This window comes from Maniola jurtina, chromosome 25 (genome assembly GCF_905333055.1).
Source record: "Maniola jurtina chromosome 25, ilManJurt1.1, whole genome shotgun sequence".
Classification (NCBI taxonomy): Eukaryota; Metazoa; Arthropoda; class Insecta; order Lepidoptera; family Nymphalidae; genus Maniola; species Maniola jurtina.
In genome coordinates this window covers 897,770-918,334 of record NC_060053.1, presented here as the reverse complement: position 1 = coordinate 918,334, position 20,565 = coordinate 897,770, and the positions used below count along the sequence as shown (strand labels likewise).

Genomic DNA, 20,565 nt, shown 5'->3' with positions numbered 1-20,565 from the left:
GATGATGATGATGTTGATTTGTTATCAAGAAAGTCGTCGAGCCTTAGTTCTGCCGGTGTGCACCGCGCCTTAGACAATGGACTTCAAAAACCAATAAACGTATTTACTACACAAAAGGAACTTTTTTTAAAGTCACAAGACTTCTACTACACTTTAAACTTGCACCGATAGTGCCGACTACAAGTTCAGAAATCGGTCCAAGTCGCAACTCCTAACTACTTTGTCACCCTCGAACAAATGGAAGTATCTGGAAACTTTTGGAATCCAATCGGGAAGAATTGATTAGGTAATGGCCAGGTATCGTAGACGAAGTTCTAATGGCCTTGTGAAACTGCAAATATCTCCTTGTACAACAAAGAAGCTTTGTTAATTGTTATAATGTGTTGTTATATTATTTGCCAATTTTTTCTATGATTACTATACTACATGATGATGATTGATGATATTCTCTATACTATATGATTAGTCTATATCTATACTAATCTATACTAATATTATATTTGTATTTTTGTATGTTTGTATATAATACTCAAAAACTACTCGACCGATTTCAAAATTTTTTTTACCATTACTTAGAGGGATTCTTCCGAATCCGTATAGGCTATATTTTATCCCGGAAAATAGATAGGATTTTTCGTGGTAGTGTCCACCCGTGCGAAGCCGGGGCGGGTCGCTAGTATTATAATAAAGAGGTAAAGTTTGTGAGTTTGTTTGTAGGGGCCCTAGAATGGCTCAGGCCCTGAAAAACTGAATTGATTTTGAAAATTCTTTCACCAGTAGTAAGCTATAATCCCCTACGTTATACGTTACACGTAAACGTTAAACAGGAAACGCCGTTGAACATCGCATTGTTAGCCGTTAATGTGGCTGGGGCATTATAGACTAAAGCACTCACCACTGCACCAGTGAGCTTGCCGTAGGTTAGTTGTTAAGCTGTTGAGAAATATAACCAGAACGCTAGCAAAAAAACTAAGATAGGTGATAGTACTTACTGATGATTACAGATAAGGTACCTACAAAAAAAAAACGCGAAAAACATAAATAAATAAAAAAAGTTCCCAGTATATCGCAAATAAAACACCTGACTGACGCTAGAGGTCAACGAACGTTGCGTAAGTAAGCCACTCGGAGTCAATGCCGCGTTGTAGGTTGGGCATTGACTCGAATTTTGCACGCTATACATTGCGGGTTTAAAAAATACTTAAATGCAAAGTTTTTGCCAGGGTTCTGGTTAGACCGTGTATGTAACAGGCGGGAATCAAACTCACTGTATGGCTGCGGGCGTCCCCCTGTGTACTGAGGCGACTGCAGAAGCGGCGCGCTGCGCTGTGCTGGCTGCACCTCCTCCGACACTGGAAACAAACAAAATACTAAGAGACAGTCTTTTTACTTTTTTGGGGTTCCGTACCTCAAAAGGAAAAACGGAACCCTTATAGGATCACTTTTTTTGCTGTCCGTCTGTCTGTCTGTCTGTTTGTCTGTCCGTCCGTCCGTCCGTCCGTCCATCCGTCCGTCCGTCCGTCCGTCCATCCGCACTTGCATTTGGCCAATTTTTCATTTATTTACATAGTTTTTAAAAATTCAATTTTTGACAAATAACAACGTTAAAATTCAAAATTCAAAATATTTTTATCCAATTAAACTTTTACAAGTACTTTTGAATCGTCAAAAGCATCTACCACTGGTTCGGAATGCCTTTCCTACCGAGACCTTGCAGTAACCTATCGACAGATAACAGATAGGATAGACTATTAATTTAGGCATTTAGGTAGGTTTACACACAGGAAAAGTTTATGTAAATATTTTTTTCACCTCACTAGCTCAAAAAGGACGCCTTTGCTGTCTAAAACTAGTGAGCAAAAAACGTTTTTGCTCACTCAGTGAGAAAAAGTGTTGTCTCAAGAGAAGTTCGAAATCTTCTACGCCTATTTTCATACGCCAACATTATTAATAAATTCTCTATTTTATTATTAAAACTATTGACTTTCAATAATTAAAATCTATTTTTTACATCTTGTATTTTTTCGCTATTGAGGCGAAAAGTTGTATGTATCACACGATAGCAAAGTTTATGTTTCTTGTACCCTTGAATTCCTCGCTACACTCAGGATTCTAACTAAGAATCACTCGCAAAGTGAACTTTGCTATCACGTGGAACAAATAACTATTTCTATAATCTACGAATGTTTGTTCTCGCAGCGATCACGCTAGGATTGCATGTATTCTGACACACTTACCATATTTCTCTAATGTGTCAAGCGAATCTTCATGCCGACCCTCCCTTCTTCAGTTCACTTCCCTGCACATATAAAGACCACCACACTCTTTATCTTCCTTTTTAACTTTTTTTCAAAAAACTATATCGTTAAAATTTCCAAATAAAAAAAATTTAATCTTTCACCACGCATAGCGTTAACGGTGCATGCCAATTCCACGATAAGTTATAAAAGCTACAAAAAATATAAATGGACATACGATAATAAACAAAAATGTTCCATTCTGTCGTTTTTTTTGACATCTGTTCTGTGTTTTTTGGCTGAGACATTTCTAAACTGTGTTGTTCTTGTGTTTCTTTGTCTGCTCGTGTTGTTCATTGTTGTCAATTCTGCTTGTCAAGTCTTCATTTCAATGTTTTTTTTAATTGCTGTTTTGGTTTCTTCACGTTAAGCATTATTATGTCTCTCATACGAAAAGATTTCAAGAGTGTGTTTGTCTTTAGTTTTATATGTGCATGGAAGATTACTTATTAATAAAACAATATCAATGCTTATATTTTATTGTACATTGAAGACCAGAGAAGGTTCACCAATATGAATAAAATCCTATTAAAAAAAACTTTAATGATTAAAAAACTACAAAAAAATAACAAATTTAAAGAAGCATTCACTAGATTTTCGTTATTCAGGAGTTGAAAAAATATAGTCAAAATTTCTTTCTTTCGAAGAATTTCAGATAGGAAAAGATAAGATTAATCTTACAAGTATGAAACGTTATAAGACTTTCAAAATTATTGTCTTGTTTAGAACTATAGATTGTTCTAGATAGATTTAAGTTTGATTAAAATCATATACACGCAAGTGGTACTGTTGATCAAGCCTTAAGAAAAGAGTCCAAGTTTAAAAATTCTAATATATCAAAAAGTAATGGTAAACCTTATCTGACTTCTGGTGTAGGGTCAGCGATAAAGTTAGGTTTGCACTCATTCATATTCGCAATACACTGGCGGGTGTAAAACCTAACTTTGTCGTTTGTACATCTGTTATGTTATTATTACACTGTAATGGATGCAATAAATAGCTTTGTAGAAAAGCGAGATAGTAGGAGTGGAAAGCTGTTACAGAATAGAATAGAAAAGCGTTTAGTGTCAAAGCTTCAGTTTTATATATATAGTTAAATATAGTTAACGCAGTGCCTGATAAAACTGACTGTGGTTTTTGTGGCACTGAATGCCCTGTACATTCTATAAGTATAATAAATATAAATAAAATAAATGAATATCTTAACAAAGTATATCTTAGGTAATATTCTAAGTGAATTTGACAGATTTTAAGTTCGGATTGTCCTTGGATTGAAAATAAAGTGCTCATTAAATTAACTAAAGTTAAGTTCAATGTAACACCAATTTAAATAATTTTATGTATAGTTATATCTATTTAAACTTTCTTTTTACTTATTAAGTTCAAAGTATTGAGTAGGTTCTGCCTGATGTTTCAAACCGTTTTTATCACTGAAACTATATTTTTTAACAATTTCTTCAAATCATGTTTTAACTAACATAGATTATTTTCTTCATCTATATCATCAAATACTTTATTATTTTCGTAATTTTTCCAAAAAACTGAAACTTGGACACATACTTAATGTTAGAGTTGTAAGCAATACGTACCAGGTTTTGGGTGGAGTGCTGAGCTGAACCTAAATTGTTAAAACTTGTGTTCTGTCGATCGACAACATTTTTTTAAACTACCCACCCACATTACTTTTGTAAAAATAACTCCAGTTATTTTAAAGTGGAATTTACATTACGAAATCAGAGGCACAAAATTATTTTCACGATATTAATTTCACTATCAATTGCACGTGTAAACGTCTAATTTCATAATACATGCATCTGATTTCGTAATGCATGCCTTACGAAATTAGACGTTTACACGTGCAATTACTGTCGTGAAACTAATTTCGTGCCACTAATTTCGTAAAATCCGTTTAATGTTTTTAAGAAAGATAGGCTTGCGCCTGCGCAAATTCCAATATCACTTGATGGTTAAAGATGATCGAGATAAACTAGAAAGAGAGAGAGTTACTTTATAAACACCTGATCGATTAATTCTAAACTTATTCTAGACCATTTAAGTAGATAGTATTTAAAAATGTTGTCGATCGTTTCACCAAGTTTAAAGTGTCAAAGCTGAAAGTATCTATTACAAAAATGTTAATGACAGTTAATTCTGTAAAGTTGAAAGTGAATTATGATAAGTAGATATTGTGATGTGTTCGTTTACGAATTCTTCGACATCCCTATATTTTAGTTTTACTTAGTATGGCTAAGGTAAAAAAAAATCCAGCCAAGTGCAAGTAAGACTCGCGCACCGAGGGTTCCGTAGTCGGGTATTTTTTCCGATATTTTGCACAATAAATCAAAAACAAATGCATAAAAATAAATAAAAATCTGTTTTAGAATGTACAGTGTGAAATCCACTTATTTCTGAGGCCTTGGATTTAAAATAAAACTCATTAGTCAGTAAGTAGGCACACGAATGGGCGGTACGTCCGCTTGCCACCGGCGACAGCCTGAGAATGACACCGCCTATTCGTGCCTATATTTTATTGTACATCACATCTCTTCCTTTTTATAAATTGAATTATTTATTTTAATTACAATATTTAGCATTTAGAAATAAACAAACGATCTTTTATACATGAATCTATCAAACTAAACTAAACTTCTTTATTCTATAAAACTAAACTTCTTTATCAGATGTTTCTTCATGATTGACAATTTTCCATTGACCTTCTACTTTCTTTAGGTGTACAATATTTCTCCTGTACTCCTGACCAGTTTCATCATTCTTTACATTTATGTCGCTTCCTTCAGCACTTATAACTGTATGAGGTATTGGATTAAATTCAGACACTAATTTGTTTTCTTTAATCATATTCTTCACATACACTTTCTGTCCAATCTCCAATTCTCTATCTACAGCCTTCCTTTTCCTATCTTCTATTAATTTGTTCTTCTCTTTTTTCTCTTTGTCTCTATCTCTTACTTCCGAATCATTATAATTATTTTCAAGGTCCGTTAGAAAAGGTAATTTGTCTCTAAATTGTCTTCCATAGAACAACTCTGAGGGGGATTTTCCTGTGGAAGGATGAGGAGTACTGTTATACATCATTAAATATTTGAGCAAATCATCTTTCCAATCAGTTTTTTCACATTGACTTATCCTAAGTCGTTTAAGGATATCCCTATTTTGCCTCTCGACCTCGCCGTTCTGCTGAGGCCAATAAGGGATTGTATTAAAAAGTGTAATCCCTTGTTCGGCACAGAATGTTTTGAATTCCTGACTACAAAATTGTCTGCCATTGTCAGCTGTTATACTCGCAGGGTTTCCAGTTCGTGAAAAAATTTTCTTTAACACTTTAATTGTGTCTTGAGCCGAAATAGATTTCATGATTTCAATCTCTTTGTATCTACTGTAATAATCAATGATGACAAAAAGATAATGCCCACCCGGCAGTGGACCCAAAAAGTCAACAGCGGTGTCCACCCAGGCTTTTGAAGGCAGTTCACGTCTTTTCATGGGTACTGGTGGATTGGGTGCCGATACCAAAGTACACCCTCTGCAATTTTTTACAGTATTTTCGGCATCTTTGTCTATTTTAGGCCACCACACCTTTGTGCGTAACCTGGCTTTCATATTGACTATGCCTGGGTGGCCTTCATGGGCCGCTGCTAAAACTTGTTTCCTCAAACTAGTGGGAATTACCATTTTATTGCCCCTTAATAAAATGCCATCATGTAACCAGAGTTCATGTTGAAACAACTTGTAATTATTTACTGAAACATCCCACACGTTATTTATCAAAGCATTCTTGATTAATTTAAACTCATCATCATCATTAGATGCTTCAATAATAGATTGAAGGGATAACGCTACCGGACGTGCGTATTGGACAATCTGGTTAACATGATGTTCATTTTCAAAAGGACTATTTTGTGTACTAGTATTCGTACATAGACGGGATAGTGGATCAGCTATATTAGATTTTCCGGGTTTATATATGACTTTATAATCATATGATTGTAAACGGAGGACCCAGCGCTCGATTCTTGCGCAAGGCTTTGATTTCGTGCCAAATATGACTTCTAAAGGCTTATGGTCTGTGACCAGCTCAAATTTTTTCCCATATAAGTACATATGAAAATGTTCAATGGCCCACACTAAGGCTAAAGCCTCTTTTTCTGTTTGACAGTACCGTTTTTCCACATCTGTCAAACTTTTATTTCCAAAAGAAATGATGCGTGGTCCTCTGTCGTCGTACTGAATCAGTACTGCTCCTAAACCCACGGGACTCGCATCAGCAATTACTTGAGTACGATCTTTTGGGTCATAGTAGCCAAGCGTAGGAATCTTTGAGAGACAATTTTTTAATTCGTCAAAAGCTTTTGTTTGTTCTCTTTTCCAAAATTCTGTGATCTTGGTATTTTTGTGTACTTTTAGTCGAAGTAATTGCCGAATGGGTTCCGTTAAGGTTGACAAATTAGGAATCCATTTCCCAACAAAATTAACTAATCCTAGAAAACTTTGGATTTCCTCAATGGTTTCCGGTGATCTAAATGTTTCGATGGTTTTAATGTATTTATCAAGGGGCTTAATGCCTGATGATGAAAGTTCGTGACCCAGAAAATGAATTGTTTTTGCATTTAAAACACATTTATTATTATTTAATAAAACATTGTTGTCCTTGAGCACTTTTAATACGTGTTGAAGCCTAGCATCATGTTCTTTTTGATCACGTCCAAAGACAACAATGTCATCTATAAAGTTTACAACTCCTTCGCATGGCAATAGCATTCTCTCCATAATTTTTTGAAAATGTTCAGGTGCGCACGATATTCCAAACATTAACCTTTTGTATCGGTAAAGCCCTTTGCTCGTTATAAAAGTTGTAATTTCTCTACTATTTTCTTCGAGTTCAACCTGATGAAAAGCGTTCTTAATATCTAATTTTGAAAAAAATTTTGCTTTGCCAAATTTGGGAATGAGTTGCTCCATGGTGGGCAGTGGGTGGTTTTCTCTAATGATGGCTTTGTTAGCAGCACGCATATCCAAACAAATACGAATATCATCGTCAGGCTTTAGAACCGGTACCATTGGGGAAACCCAAGAAGATGGTTTATTTACAGTTTCAATGACGTCCATTTTTACCAGTTCGTCAATTTTTTTATTTATCTTTGATTCCAAAGGAATTGGGACTCGTCTATAAGGCTGACAAACTGGAGGAACTGTTTTGTCAATAGTAATTTCTAATTGGACATCTTTGAACTTGGGAAACTGTTTTTGTTCAATGGAATTTACATCAAAACCTAGTTAGTAAGGGCAATGGCAGTTTCCTTACCTAAAAGGTTTTTTGAACCATTTTCAATGACATAAAATTTTGTTGTTAATGATTTAGAACCTACTTTAATTTCTGCATCAAATGAACCTAATACTTTTAGTGGGTGTTTAGCACCGTATGCCATAAAAGTTTTATCTGAAGACTTTTGTTGATTGAACACTATAACTTCAGACCGCTTCATAAGTTGCCAAGTTTTGTCATTTATAATATTGGATTTACTACCGGAATCAATGAGCATTTTGATGTTAACCTCACCTACCTGACAATCTATTGTTGCATCGTCGTCGACGTGGAAAATGTAGTCTACAGATGTAGAAGACTCTTTATTTTTTTGGATCTCCTTATTCCTGGGGGTTTCCACTTTGGGCTTTTTAGCTTTGTTGTTGTCGTTTGCAAAGAGGTTAGAACTTTTTCTTTTATTCGCCCTAGTTTTACAGTGTTTCTGAAAATGGCCTTTGAAACCACATTTTACGCAATTTGCGTTTATTGCAGGGCAGGAACTGCTGTCACTTTTGTGATTTTTACTGCCACATCGGCAACAGATAGCAACCTCTGTTCTAGTATATCGTTTTGCTGTTTTGGTGTCAATTTTATTAAGGCTGGTAATTTTCGCATTTGTGCTCTGTCTATCGTTAAACTCGTTCAACTGCCGTTCGACAGTCTCGAGAGAGTTGGCTTCTGCTGCGATTTTTTCAATTGTTGCTGTATCGCCTAGTAATAAAATATTCTTCCTTAACTTAGTCGAACTGCACTTTTCTGTAATTTGGTCAATGAGACTTTCGTCTTCCTTAGCAAAATTACATTTTGAGCTTTGTCGCCTTAGACGAACCAAAAATTTGTCAAACTTTTCATCTGCTTCTTGTTTCATCAAACGAAAGATATGCCTTTCAAACAAATAGCTTTGTTTAGGGGAAAAGTATTCGTCTAACTTTTTAATAGCAACGTCATAAACGTCAGTCGTATCAAGGTCTGTCACATGAGCTCCGGGTATATTGAAATATATGTCTTGTAGTGACATGCCCCCGGAATGCAGTAACATTGCACGTTTTTTGTTTTGGTCATTGGTACTTGTTGCTACGAAATATATCTCTAAAGCTCGTTTCCATCTCTCCCAACGAGAGCTAATGGAAGTTGGATCACCTTCACAATCGAATGGTTCTAATGTCGGCACTTGTGATTGGGACATGTTGGACGATCTGTAAATAAGGGGGAGGAAACCTTGTTACTAATACGTACTAATTAAAATAGTTAGATACACCTACATAGTATTTTTTAATAATTATTATATAATATTTAAATATCAGAAACCATGGTGAATAGGTAATTGTTTAGTTTTACTAAAAGAATCAAACTTATTTGAATTGACAGTAACCAACTTTTCGTTTAATCATCTTGGCAAACGTTAATACAGAAAGTCACAAGAACTGCCTACGAGTGTGATTCTGTTATAAGATATAAGTACATCATATAAACTATAGCTATGCGAGGCATACGAAAAGTTTGTTGATGGTTGATGAATTATTTCGTTGATAACGATAGACAGTGCAAAATACATTGGATTCGACTTAAATTTCATTAAGTAGGTACTTGGCCTTAACAGGTTTTATTTTGGTTTTGTGACACTTCATTGTATATTTTAGTTTAACATAGTAATACATTTAGTTATCACTTCAAAGTTATTGAAGTGGTAAATCGATACTTAGTTAAACCAGGCAAATTAACGATAGATTATTACTATCGTTGGAACATTTGGCTAATTGATCGAATATTTCGATAGGCATTGTCGTATGTATGTAGTTTAACCATAGTACATTTAGTTATTACTCCAAATTTATTGAAGTGGTAATTAGGTACTTAGTTAAACCAGGTACATTAACGATAATAATATTATCGTTGGAACACTTGGCTAATTCATCGAATATTTCGATAGGTACAATGTAGGCATTAATTTACGAACAGATTTGGTCAACAATACTAAACTAAAATCTTAATTGAATACTTCCCAACACTGTTTGGAATATCCACCACATCGCAAAGGAATTATTAGCTTATTAGTTTATTATTATTGTCGAAATGTAAGTGGACATGAAATGAAATGCCGTAATATACCGACACGACCGAACATTGTTTACAATTTTATGTTGTATAAGATAAACAATTACTCAATTGTTGATCTATGCAGTAGGTACCTCTATCGCCCAACGCCGAGGCTGATCGCGTATAAATGTAGGTACTCGTACATGCATAGGAAGCCATGATTTCTAAATGTAATTTAGCCTAATTTCTAATGATTTTAAGCTTATTTCGTGGTTTACCGAAGTATTAAAGAGATAAAGAGAAATTTATTTGGCTCGGCAACAATTGTAACGTAACTGTTAAAATATAATAAAATATTATATTGTAGATACCATAATTTTACTTCGATTATGTCGTTTTAAAGCGTTAGCTACTTATCTAAGTATATCTTTTCTTTTTTTTTCAAAACAGTTTTTTAAATTCACATTTTATTGTTGACCAATTTCTGCAAGCAGGTACGTAATTTGAGCGATAAAATTTACTTACTGCGCTTTTACTCGTCGCCAATGTGAAATCCACTTATTTCTGAGGCCTTGGATTTAAAATAAAACTCATTAGTCAGTAAGTAGGCACACGAATGGGCGGTACGTCCGCTTGCCACCGGCGACAGCCTGAGAATGACACCGCCTATTCGTGCCTATATTTTATTGTACATCACATACAGGTAAAAAAAACTCTTGTATATGATAGCCCACTTGACATAGTTATCTTACTTTGAAAATTGAAAACACTAATATTATTATTATTTGTACATGAACACATTTTAATTTTTTTTGTGATGTAACCACAAATTCACGGTTTTCAGATTTTTTTCCTTTACCTGTGCTATAAGACCTACCTGCCAAATTTCATGATTCTAGGTCAACGGGACGTACCCTTAAGGGGTACGACCGTGCCCCATAGGATATTTTCTTGATAGACGTTAGACGGATAGACAGACGGACAATCAAGTGATCCTATCCGTTTTTCTTTTGAGGTACGGAACCCTAATAAAAATAGCAAAGCGTTAAATGAACTGGCATGTTTCGAAATGTAGATTGCAATTAGCTGTAACTACGAGTAGGTATCTATGGGATATAAAGCCTATACCCTACTTTGCATCTTGGAAATGCAGTGTACCACAGAATGCACCGAATGTATCTCAAAAGCTCGGCAAAGGACCCGGTAGCTATGCTCCGGGCTTTGAGCAAAAGAGAATGCATGATTAAATCCTTTGCGTCCATGTACTACTGGTTATTATTGAGAAGAGATACCTAGAGATGGATTCTACGCTGTCCGACCGCCAGTCTGTCAGCGGGTTGTATCTCATGAACTGTAATAGGTAGGCAGTTGAAATTTTCACAGAGTATGTATTTCTAGGTCAACGGGAAGTACCCTATAGGTTTCTTGACAGACGGACGGACGGACAGACAGACAACAAAGTGATCCTATAAGGGTTCCGATTTTCCTTTTGAGGTACGGAACCCTAAAAACCAAGATGACAAATTCGCTATTAAAATTAAAAAGTACATAGTAAATTTTTAGGTTTTTTTTACAGAATATTAGGTATGCTAATCATGACTAATACTCCCTTTCCCCTCCAATTAAACGTATAGCTTGTGCCAGGAGTGGGTACGACAATAGTGCAACGGGTGGGGTTTGAATCGCCGACCTTTCGGAATTCAGTCCGCTCCTCAACCGTTGAGCTATCGAGGCTTAAATAGTGTTTATATCTTGTACTATGTAACGGAACCCTTCGTATGCGAGTCCGGCTCGAACTTGACCGGCCGTTACCGGCTTTTAAGGAGTTTGTTTATCCGTCTCTTGAATAGAGACGATGTTTATCATATAATATTATGAATAACATAATATAAATATTTGGAATCCATTTTATTCCTTTAGCACCATTCGAATTACAAATAAATGTATTTTCCGTCAGTCAATATTGTCATCGCATTTCTAATATTCGCCCTAACACGATACCCCGCGGTATAGACAACATAGGTATGGGTATCGGGTACATCAAAGGTTATCTGACACCCACTTACCGTCGGATGTCGTCCGATATATTTGTCTCTGCAAATAACGTCAAATGCTGACATATGAGCTTCCTCCAGATATAAGATTTAAGGGTAGTTCAGACAACATTGTACTATCCGCGCGGTGCGCATGATGCTTATTTAATATGATTCAAATTCTTGAATTCTTACATCGCTACCCATATTGAAAATGCGAAAGTGTGCAAGGTTTGTCCTTCAATCATGTCGCAACGGAGCAACGGATCAGCGTGATTTTTTGCTTGGATATAGTTAAAGACCCGCAGAGTGACATAGGCTACTTTTTATCTAAGAAAATCAAAGAGTTACTTTTAGTTAGAGTCTCTATCATTAAGATATCTCATTAAGTCACTAACCATAATAAGCATTTTGCGTTGAAATTTTTACAGAGTGTGTTTTTCTGTCTCAGCTGTCACACTAATATTATAAAGGCGAAAGTTTGTATGTGTGTGTGTGTGTGTATGTTTGTTAATCCTTCACGCAAAAACTACTGGACGGATTTGGCTGAAATTTGGAATGGAGATAGATAATATCCTGGATTAGCACTTAGGCTACTTTTTATCCCGGAAAATCAAAGAGTTCCCACGGAATTTCAAAAAACCTAAATCCACGCGGCGAAGTCGCGGGCATCGGCTAGTAACAAATAATAATAATACAAGGGTAAATTAAAAATTTTCAACACCCCCGACAAATCATTTTCAAATAAATAATTATGTATATCTAGGCAACGTCCATCTTAACAGCTTAACATTTGTCAATTGACACTTGAATATTATGAACCTAAGGGTTATCTAACCTTCTTTTCTACAAGAAAACTAGAAAATAGCTGATAACTTTTAAACGGCTAAACCAATTTTTTTGGATTATAGCTAAGAACACTCTCGATCAAGCCACCTTTCAAACAAAAAAAAGTAAATTAAAATCGGTTCATTCGTTTAGGCGCTACGATGCCACAGACAGATACACAGATACACAGATACACAGATACACAGATCCACAGATACACAGATACACAGATACACAGACACACAGATACACAGATACACACGTCAAACTTATAACACCCCTCTTTTTGGGTCGGGGGTTAAAAAACCAAAATGACTAATATCAAAATCGCCATGACATAAAAAAAAATTACATAGTGTATTTGTACGACTCGCATTTGACCGCATATTTAAAATTTTGATATAACAGCTTTGTAATTCCGACTTTGCATGGCCTTAAATTGTATTGTTATGGAGGGAACGTTTTAATTTAACCGACTAGACAGTGACAAACACTGGTCGATTAATAAAAATGCGTAATTGTAACCGCGCGGTTTATTATCTCGTCTGAATCAGGCCTTACTAGTTCTCCACGACCTCTGATGTTCGCCTCCATCTCGCCATCCCACGCGTGAGGAGCTTCCTTATTTCATTAAAAGTTTTAATGAGCCGCCTTTGCTAAGTGACCTTAATAGCGCAGAGAGCCATTGTTTCTACTCCAAAGCTATTTTTCATATTTCCTTTCTTGTTAACAAGTTAATTATGTTGTAAGGAACTAAAAGAAAACTTTATTTTTCTAATTAATATTATTCAGAAAAGTAAGGGACGGCTCAGAGATTCTCCATAATATTCTCCAAAGGTACGCTAAAGTCCTCGTGAATCATCATCTCAACCCATGACCGGGAAACTACTGAGCACGGACGACTTGACGCTGGTCAAATGCTGATTGGCAGACTTCACACACCAGATTTAACTTTGGATGGTCCATCGCATAGGCGACCTTCCTCGTACTCTGGTGCCCTCCACCTTGCCCTAATAATTATACGAAGAAATAATTTCTTTTTAACATAGGCATTGCATCCCCATTTTCAAAGAATAAACGTTTATTTTTTCTATCTTTCTTTCAATAAAAACACTAGGGTAGCCCGTCTTGGTTCAAGATCAAGCCATTCTCCACTTGGGTAGGTACAAGCTACACAAAGGAAAAAAGAGGTTTTTACATGTAATTGAATAAAATATCGAGGCGGAGTCAATATCTACGGGGGCGGCTGTTGCTGAGAATACTAATAAATGGGACACACGAGCATTAAGAATGTTCAACTAAATCTCTACACATAGACGGTGAGGATCCCCAACAATTTTCTACATTTAGAACAACCTCTGTTGCACTGCAGTCTTTGACACGGACGAATATGATTTCTTAAAAACTCAAGATTCTAAAATAATTATATTCGAACACACAGACGCTAAGAATGACCAAAAACTTACTGCATTTCGACAAGCTATAGCTACACTATTATTATTTGTATGGAAAGATAAACACAATAAAGGAAAAAGAGGATGTTAGTGTCACACGGATGTTAAGAACGACTAATTTTACTTTCCAGTTAATACACATAGAGTACTGTGAAAATGAATATCAACAATTCTTACTGAATTGCGATAACCTATACTAATCCATACAAATACATATATGCATACTTAAAAATGTGCCTTTAATGTGTGTATATAAAAGTGTGCCTTTTTGTCCGTCTGCTATCTTTTCACGGCCTAACTGTTTAACTGAGTTTTAACCGGCTACTTTTCATCTCGGAAAACCAAAGAGTTCGCACGAGATTTGTAAAAAACATAAATCCACGCGGACGAAGTCGTCTAATTATTTATAAATAGACTATGAAAAGATAATAATATAAATAAAGGAAATAGAGGTCTCTACATGTAATTGAATAAAATATCGAAGCGGATTCAATATAAGTGGATGTTGCTGTGAATACTAATAATGCGACACACGAGCATTAAGGATGACATACCAAATCTATCAAACTTCATTGATGAATATTGCGATTCCTTATAAAACTTGATCTCAACGCTATACTTGTAATAGTCCCGGAAAGTAATAGGATAGATACCAGGGTTTTTACATAATAATAACTGAATTAAGAATATTTAATCTAAGTCAATATCAGCGAGTTTGGCCGTGATTTGTATCACTACGGTTTAAACAAAGTTCTTAACTGACGTTTGAGATAGGAACCTAATCACAAAAAGAAAAAAAGTGAACTCATGGGTTTTTATCGTAGAAGAATGGTGCACAATGGTTATTTTTTTATCGACTTCCTCAAAAAACACTTCTTGGCTTTCGGCTCTTCTAAAGAAACGTGAAGAGAATAGCTGTGTGTAGTTCAAAATTTGATAAGATCCGATCGATAGCTATTGTATTTGGAGCACCTATAGTCAATATATTTTCTTTCAAGGTTACAAAAATTAGACAAAGGCTCCTTTGTAATACTAATTTTTAATGTCTGTTACGACCTATGTTAGAAGTGGGATATCAAATGAAAGAGTACAACAATCTTAGTTTTTAACCCCCGACCCAAAAAGAGGGGTGTTATAAGTTTGACGTGTGTATCTGTGTATCTGTCTGTGGCATCGTAGCTCCTAAACTAATGAACCGATTTTAATTTAGTTTTTTTTTGTTTGAAAGGTGGCTTGATCGAGTGTTCTTAGCTATAATCCAAGATAATCGGTTTAGCCGTTTGAAAGTTGTCAGCCCTTTTCTAGTTGATGTACCTTCACTTGTCGGGGGTGTTATAAATTTTTAATTTACACTTGTATACTATATCTATCGCTATCTATCGGCAGTTCGCCGGTAGTAGTCGGGTTTTAGTGCTGTTCAACTTCATCTTGTTCAAGAGCATACTTTTAACAGATTTTTTACAACTCAAAATTTAAAAAAACCCCGACACAAAAACCTCTATAAGAAAGCTAGAAAAGAGCTGATAACTTTCAAACGGCAGAAACCGATTTTCTTCGATTATAGCTAAGAACACTCTCGATCAAACCACCTTTCAAACAAAAAAAACTAAATTAAAATCGGTTTATTCGTTTAGGAGCTACGATGCCACAGGCAGATACACAGATACACACGTCAAACTTATAACACCCCTGTTTTTGGGTCGGGGGTTAAAAATTGTGTTAAGGCAAGTCTAAAATTGGAAAACAAAATATGTACCTACTCTAGAAAACGCCAAGCTAGCATGTTCGTGTCATCACAAAATATCTGCTTTTAAAGTCAGTATTGACGATGGTTTCACCATAAATAATGCAGAGTATCGACGTAATGGTAACTTCGACCTTAGAAACTAGAAACGCTCTGACTTCTTGGATTACTTGTAGTTTCGTGAACCGACGACTTTAGTCACGATAGTTTAACAGAAACAGTATTAATGTTTTGCAATAATAGTGCTTTGCTTAGAATATTTTGTTGTGAGCACACTAACCTCTATGTTTTTAGCATTACAAAACAATTTTTTTCGTATAAAATATAGCCTATGTCACCCGGGCCTTTACGACGAATCAATTGACACCTCATTCATCAAAATCGGCCCAGTAGTTTAGGCGCTACGGTGGAACACACAGAATCTGGATACAAACATACATACATAGACTGCTAAAATCATTATTTTGCCGCAGTCGGGTAAAAAAAACCGGCAAATCGAAACTAAATTAACTCTTTCAAGCCGAAGAGACACTTTCGTACATATACAGTACTTCATTACAATTCATTCCAATTTGTGCCCTTCTGTGATGCGCCAACCCTATTCCCAAACCAAACCCAATCGACAATAAACCTTAATTCACACACTTTACGATTCAAATTCGTATACCGCAATCAGTTTTCTATTTCCAACCGCATTTTCAAAGAACTTTCGGCTCTATTTTTTGGTGCGCAAATTCAAAATTCGTGTGACAGAATTTTGTAGGGTAGTTGAATATTTTATGTCAAATCGCGTGATGGTACAGTATTCGACATTCGTACGGTCACGAAAGTTAACAAGGCAGAGGGAATTTACTCAAAGGTAAATACAGGATGTTTTGTTTATCTAGGACAGGCGAGAGAATTTTTTATGGGGAAAAAATTATGGTAAAGTTATCTTTGATGACTTTTATTCATTTTAATATTTCTTTAACGCAAACTTTTCATAAAATACTAGCTGACGCCCACGACTTCGTCCGCGTATACTTACTCGTAAGTTCTTAAAAATCCCGTGGGAACTCTATAATTTTCTAGGATAAAAAAGTAGCTTATGTCACTCTCCAGGTTTTAAACTATACGTATGCAGAAAATCACGTCGATCCATTGCTCCGTTGGGACGTGATTGAAGAACAAACTAACAAACTAAACTTTCGCATTTATAATATGGGTAGTGATTTTAGGAATTATTTAGGTTTAAAGATAAACACGCTGTATGTATAGTAGTAAATATATCGAAAAGTTTATTTTGAATACGCTTAGAATCTGTCGTGTGCATGCTAAAGGAAATCTATAGATCAAAATCTTTGGCGGAGTAGGTACTCGAGTTTGAGCTTTGAGGTTGAATTTTGCTACGTACTTTCCGTTTTGTTGAAGAAAATATTAAAATTTTACGTTCCGAAAGATTTTGTATGAATTTTCGCCGAAAACCATGAAAGAATAAAAATCAAAGCTAGAGCGCAGCCAACGAAAACTTTTTTTTTTGTATAAAATATTTTCTTAGAAAGTGTTATATTTTCGGCAAAGTTGAAATCAACAACGAATTTTAAGCAAGCGTACCGGTGCGGGCGTAGTGATCGCTACATATTTTGTAACGTTGCCTAAATAAATGTATGAGTATGTGTATAATCTGAAATTCTAAACATATAAGAGGAAAACTGACTGACTGACATAACGGACGGACGGAAGGACGGACGCACGGACAGCGAAGGCTAAGTAATAGGGTCCTGTTGTCAAGTTTGGGCGTGGAAGTTTAACACGTGTAAATTAAAAAAAACATGACATAATAATTATTATGCACCTAACGGTTAGTTAACCTTCTTTTCTACAAGAAAACTAGAAAAGAGCTGATAACTTTTAAACGGCTGAACCACATTTCTTGGATAATAGCTAAGAACACTCTCGATCGAGCCAGCTTTCAAACAAAAAAAAAAAACTAAATTAAAATCGGTTCATTCGTTTAGGCGCTACGATGCCACAGTCAGATAGATACACAGATACACGCAGTTAAAAACAAGTGCGTTGTCAAAGTAAAACTAACGAGAATACTCATTTTTTTTTAATCTACCATTACCATGGCATTAACCCTAGATCTAATGGACGGAAACGAAGAGGGGTTGCCGCAAGCTGTGCGCGGAAGGGGCGGGGGGGTAGGAAATTGCACTTCGCAGGTCTCCCCGGCACCTGGCCTCCTTATTGTATGGAAATAACGCTTTCACGCTGGATCGGTGACAGAATAGCAATTAGAGGTGTTATGGTTAGGGGCGGCTTTTTCATCCCCTGTGGAAATTTTGATTTTTCCACGATTTTAATAAAGGAACATCCTTTATCACACTATCACACTTCACACTCATATTATAAAGGCGAAAGTTTGTGTGTATGAGTGTGTGTATGTTTGTTACTCCTTCTATTACTTGACGGATTTGGCTGGAAATAGATAATATCCTGGCTTAGCACATAGGCTACTTTTTATCCCGGAAAATCCACGCGGACGAAGTCGCGGGCATCAGCTAGTAAATAATAACTAAGAGGGACTGATTTGGGTGTAGGAACAAACAATAATTAAGGTTTGTAAAGTTTGAAGCCATTTTTTCTACGCACATGATGATCAAGAGCTTAACAAATTCCTGAAAAGTCGGCAAAGCATTGGTTTCTTTGGTGGTGCAAATGGTCAACAGCGGCGGTAATCACTTAACATCAGGTAAACCGCCTACTCTTTCCTTTGTAGTACACAAAAAAGCTTTTTATAAATAACTTTTTATTTTACTTTGAATTTGTTTTTAACAAGTGTAAATTAAAAATTTATAACACCCCCGACAAGTGACGGTTACAGTAACTAGAAAAGAGCTGATAACTTTCAAACAGCTGAACCGATTTTTTTGGATTATAGCTAAGAACACTCACGATCAAGTCACCTTTCAAACAAAAAAAAACTAAATTAAAATCGGTTCATTACTTTAGGAGCTACGATGCCACAGACGATACACACATCAAACTTATAACACCCCTCTTTTAGGGTCAGAGGTTAACAAGTGTAAATTAAAAATTTTCAACACCCCCGACAAATCATTTTCAAATAAATAATTATGTATATCTAGGCAACGTCCATCTTGACAGCTTGACATTTGTCAATTGACACTTGAATATTATGAACCTAAGGGTTATCTAACCTTCTTTTCTACAAGAAAACTAGAAAATAGCTGATAACTTTTAAACGGCTGAACCAATTTTTTTGGATTATAGCTAAGAACACTCTCGATCAAGCCACCTTTCAAACAAAAAAAAGTAAATTAAAATCGGTTCATTCGTTTAGGCGCTACGATGCCACAGACAGATACACAGATACACAGATACACAGACACACAGATACACAGATACACACGTCAAACTTATAACACCCCTCTTTTTGGGTCGGGGGTTAAAAACAGATTCTTCATACTTTTCCATCCACACACGTCTGCGTCGTGTTTAGAAAAGTATGCAAATATACCCACTCGATATGTGCAGTGTAGTACCAACGCAGAACGGAAGCGCGTGGTTGAACGGTATATTTGATTTGCGCTCCAATGTTGCCACTCTATGACGGATTTTTCCCATTTCCTATTTCCACTCGATAGGATTTTATCGCTCCGTAGTGAGATTTTAACTTTTTTTTAAACGGCTTAAAAAAAGGCAGAGTTTTCTAAATTCGATTGGGCCTGCCTAGGAGGTGATATACAATCTTCTTTTGAAGGTACCAATATTATAAGCTACTGGGAAAAACGGAAGCTACAGTGTTACAACCATACTTCCATACTAATATCATAAATGCGAAAATGTGTCTGTCTGTCTGTCTGCTAGCTTTTCACGGCCCAACAGTTTGGTACAGAGTTAGCTTACATCCTAGGGCTGGACATAGGCTACTATTTATCCCGACAAATCGAAGAGTTCCCACGGGATTCTCAAAGACCCATCCGTTTTACCGATTTATATGAATTTTAGTACAGATATAGCTAGCGTCCCGAAAATTGACATAGGAATTTTTTTATCCCGGAAAGCCACTGCGAAAAGCAGTTCCCACGGGATTTTTAAAAAACCTAAATCCACGCATACGAAGTCGCGGGTATCATGGAGTTTTAAGCCTCGACCCAAAAAGAGGGGTGTTATAAGTTTGACGTGTGTATCTGTGTATCTGTCTGTGGCATCGTACCTCCTAAACTAATGAACCGTTTTTAATTTAGGTTTTTTTTTTGTTTGAAAGGTGGCTTGATCGAGAGTGTTCTTAGCTATAATCCAAGAAAATCGGTTCAGCCGTTTGAAATTTATCAGCTCTTTTCTAGTTACTGTAACCTTCACTTGTCGGGGGTGTTCTAAATTTTTAATTTACACTTGTATATTCAGATGGCTTTATCCGAGAGCGACAGCATATTGGTAGGTATCTGTGATTGGACATTTGCCAACGTGGTACGCCAACGGCTTTGTGTCGCGGGTTGTTGAAGATTTGTGACACTTGCCAAATATTACCCTATCGCCAATAGATCATACCTGGCTTACATTTTTGTTAACTTGTACAACTTTTAGATTGCCTGTAAGAGATCGCCAAATGATAAGGCCGCCTTTACATCCATCAGCCCACAAGATAGTTTAATAGATACAAGGCGTATGTATTGCATATTTGATTACATATTTCATTTAACAAGTGTAAATTAAAAATTATCAACACCCCCGACAAGTGAAGGTTACAGTAACTAGAAAAGAACTGATAACTTTCAAACGGCTGAACCGATTTTCTTGGACTATTTCGCGCCTACGATCCAAAGTATCTGAGTCATCTGAG

The 20,565-nt window shown here is 35.9% G+C and overlaps 1 protein-coding gene across 18 annotated transcripts in view; it reads right to left on the bottom strand.

The window, feature by feature from the left end:
* LOC123878072 (heterogeneous nuclear ribonucleoprotein L) overlaps positions 1-20,565 on the bottom strand; it is a 366,077-nt gene that overhangs the window by 27,350 nt on the left and 318,162 nt on the right. For all 18 annotated transcript variants that reach the window (XM_045925113.1, XM_045925116.1, XM_045925118.1 and 15 more), the window contains exon 6: positions 1,269-1,352. In XM_045925113.1, the coding sequence (XP_045781069.1) occupies positions 1,269-1,352 (84 nt within the window). The remainder of the gene's footprint in view (positions 1-1,268; positions 1,353-20,565) is intronic.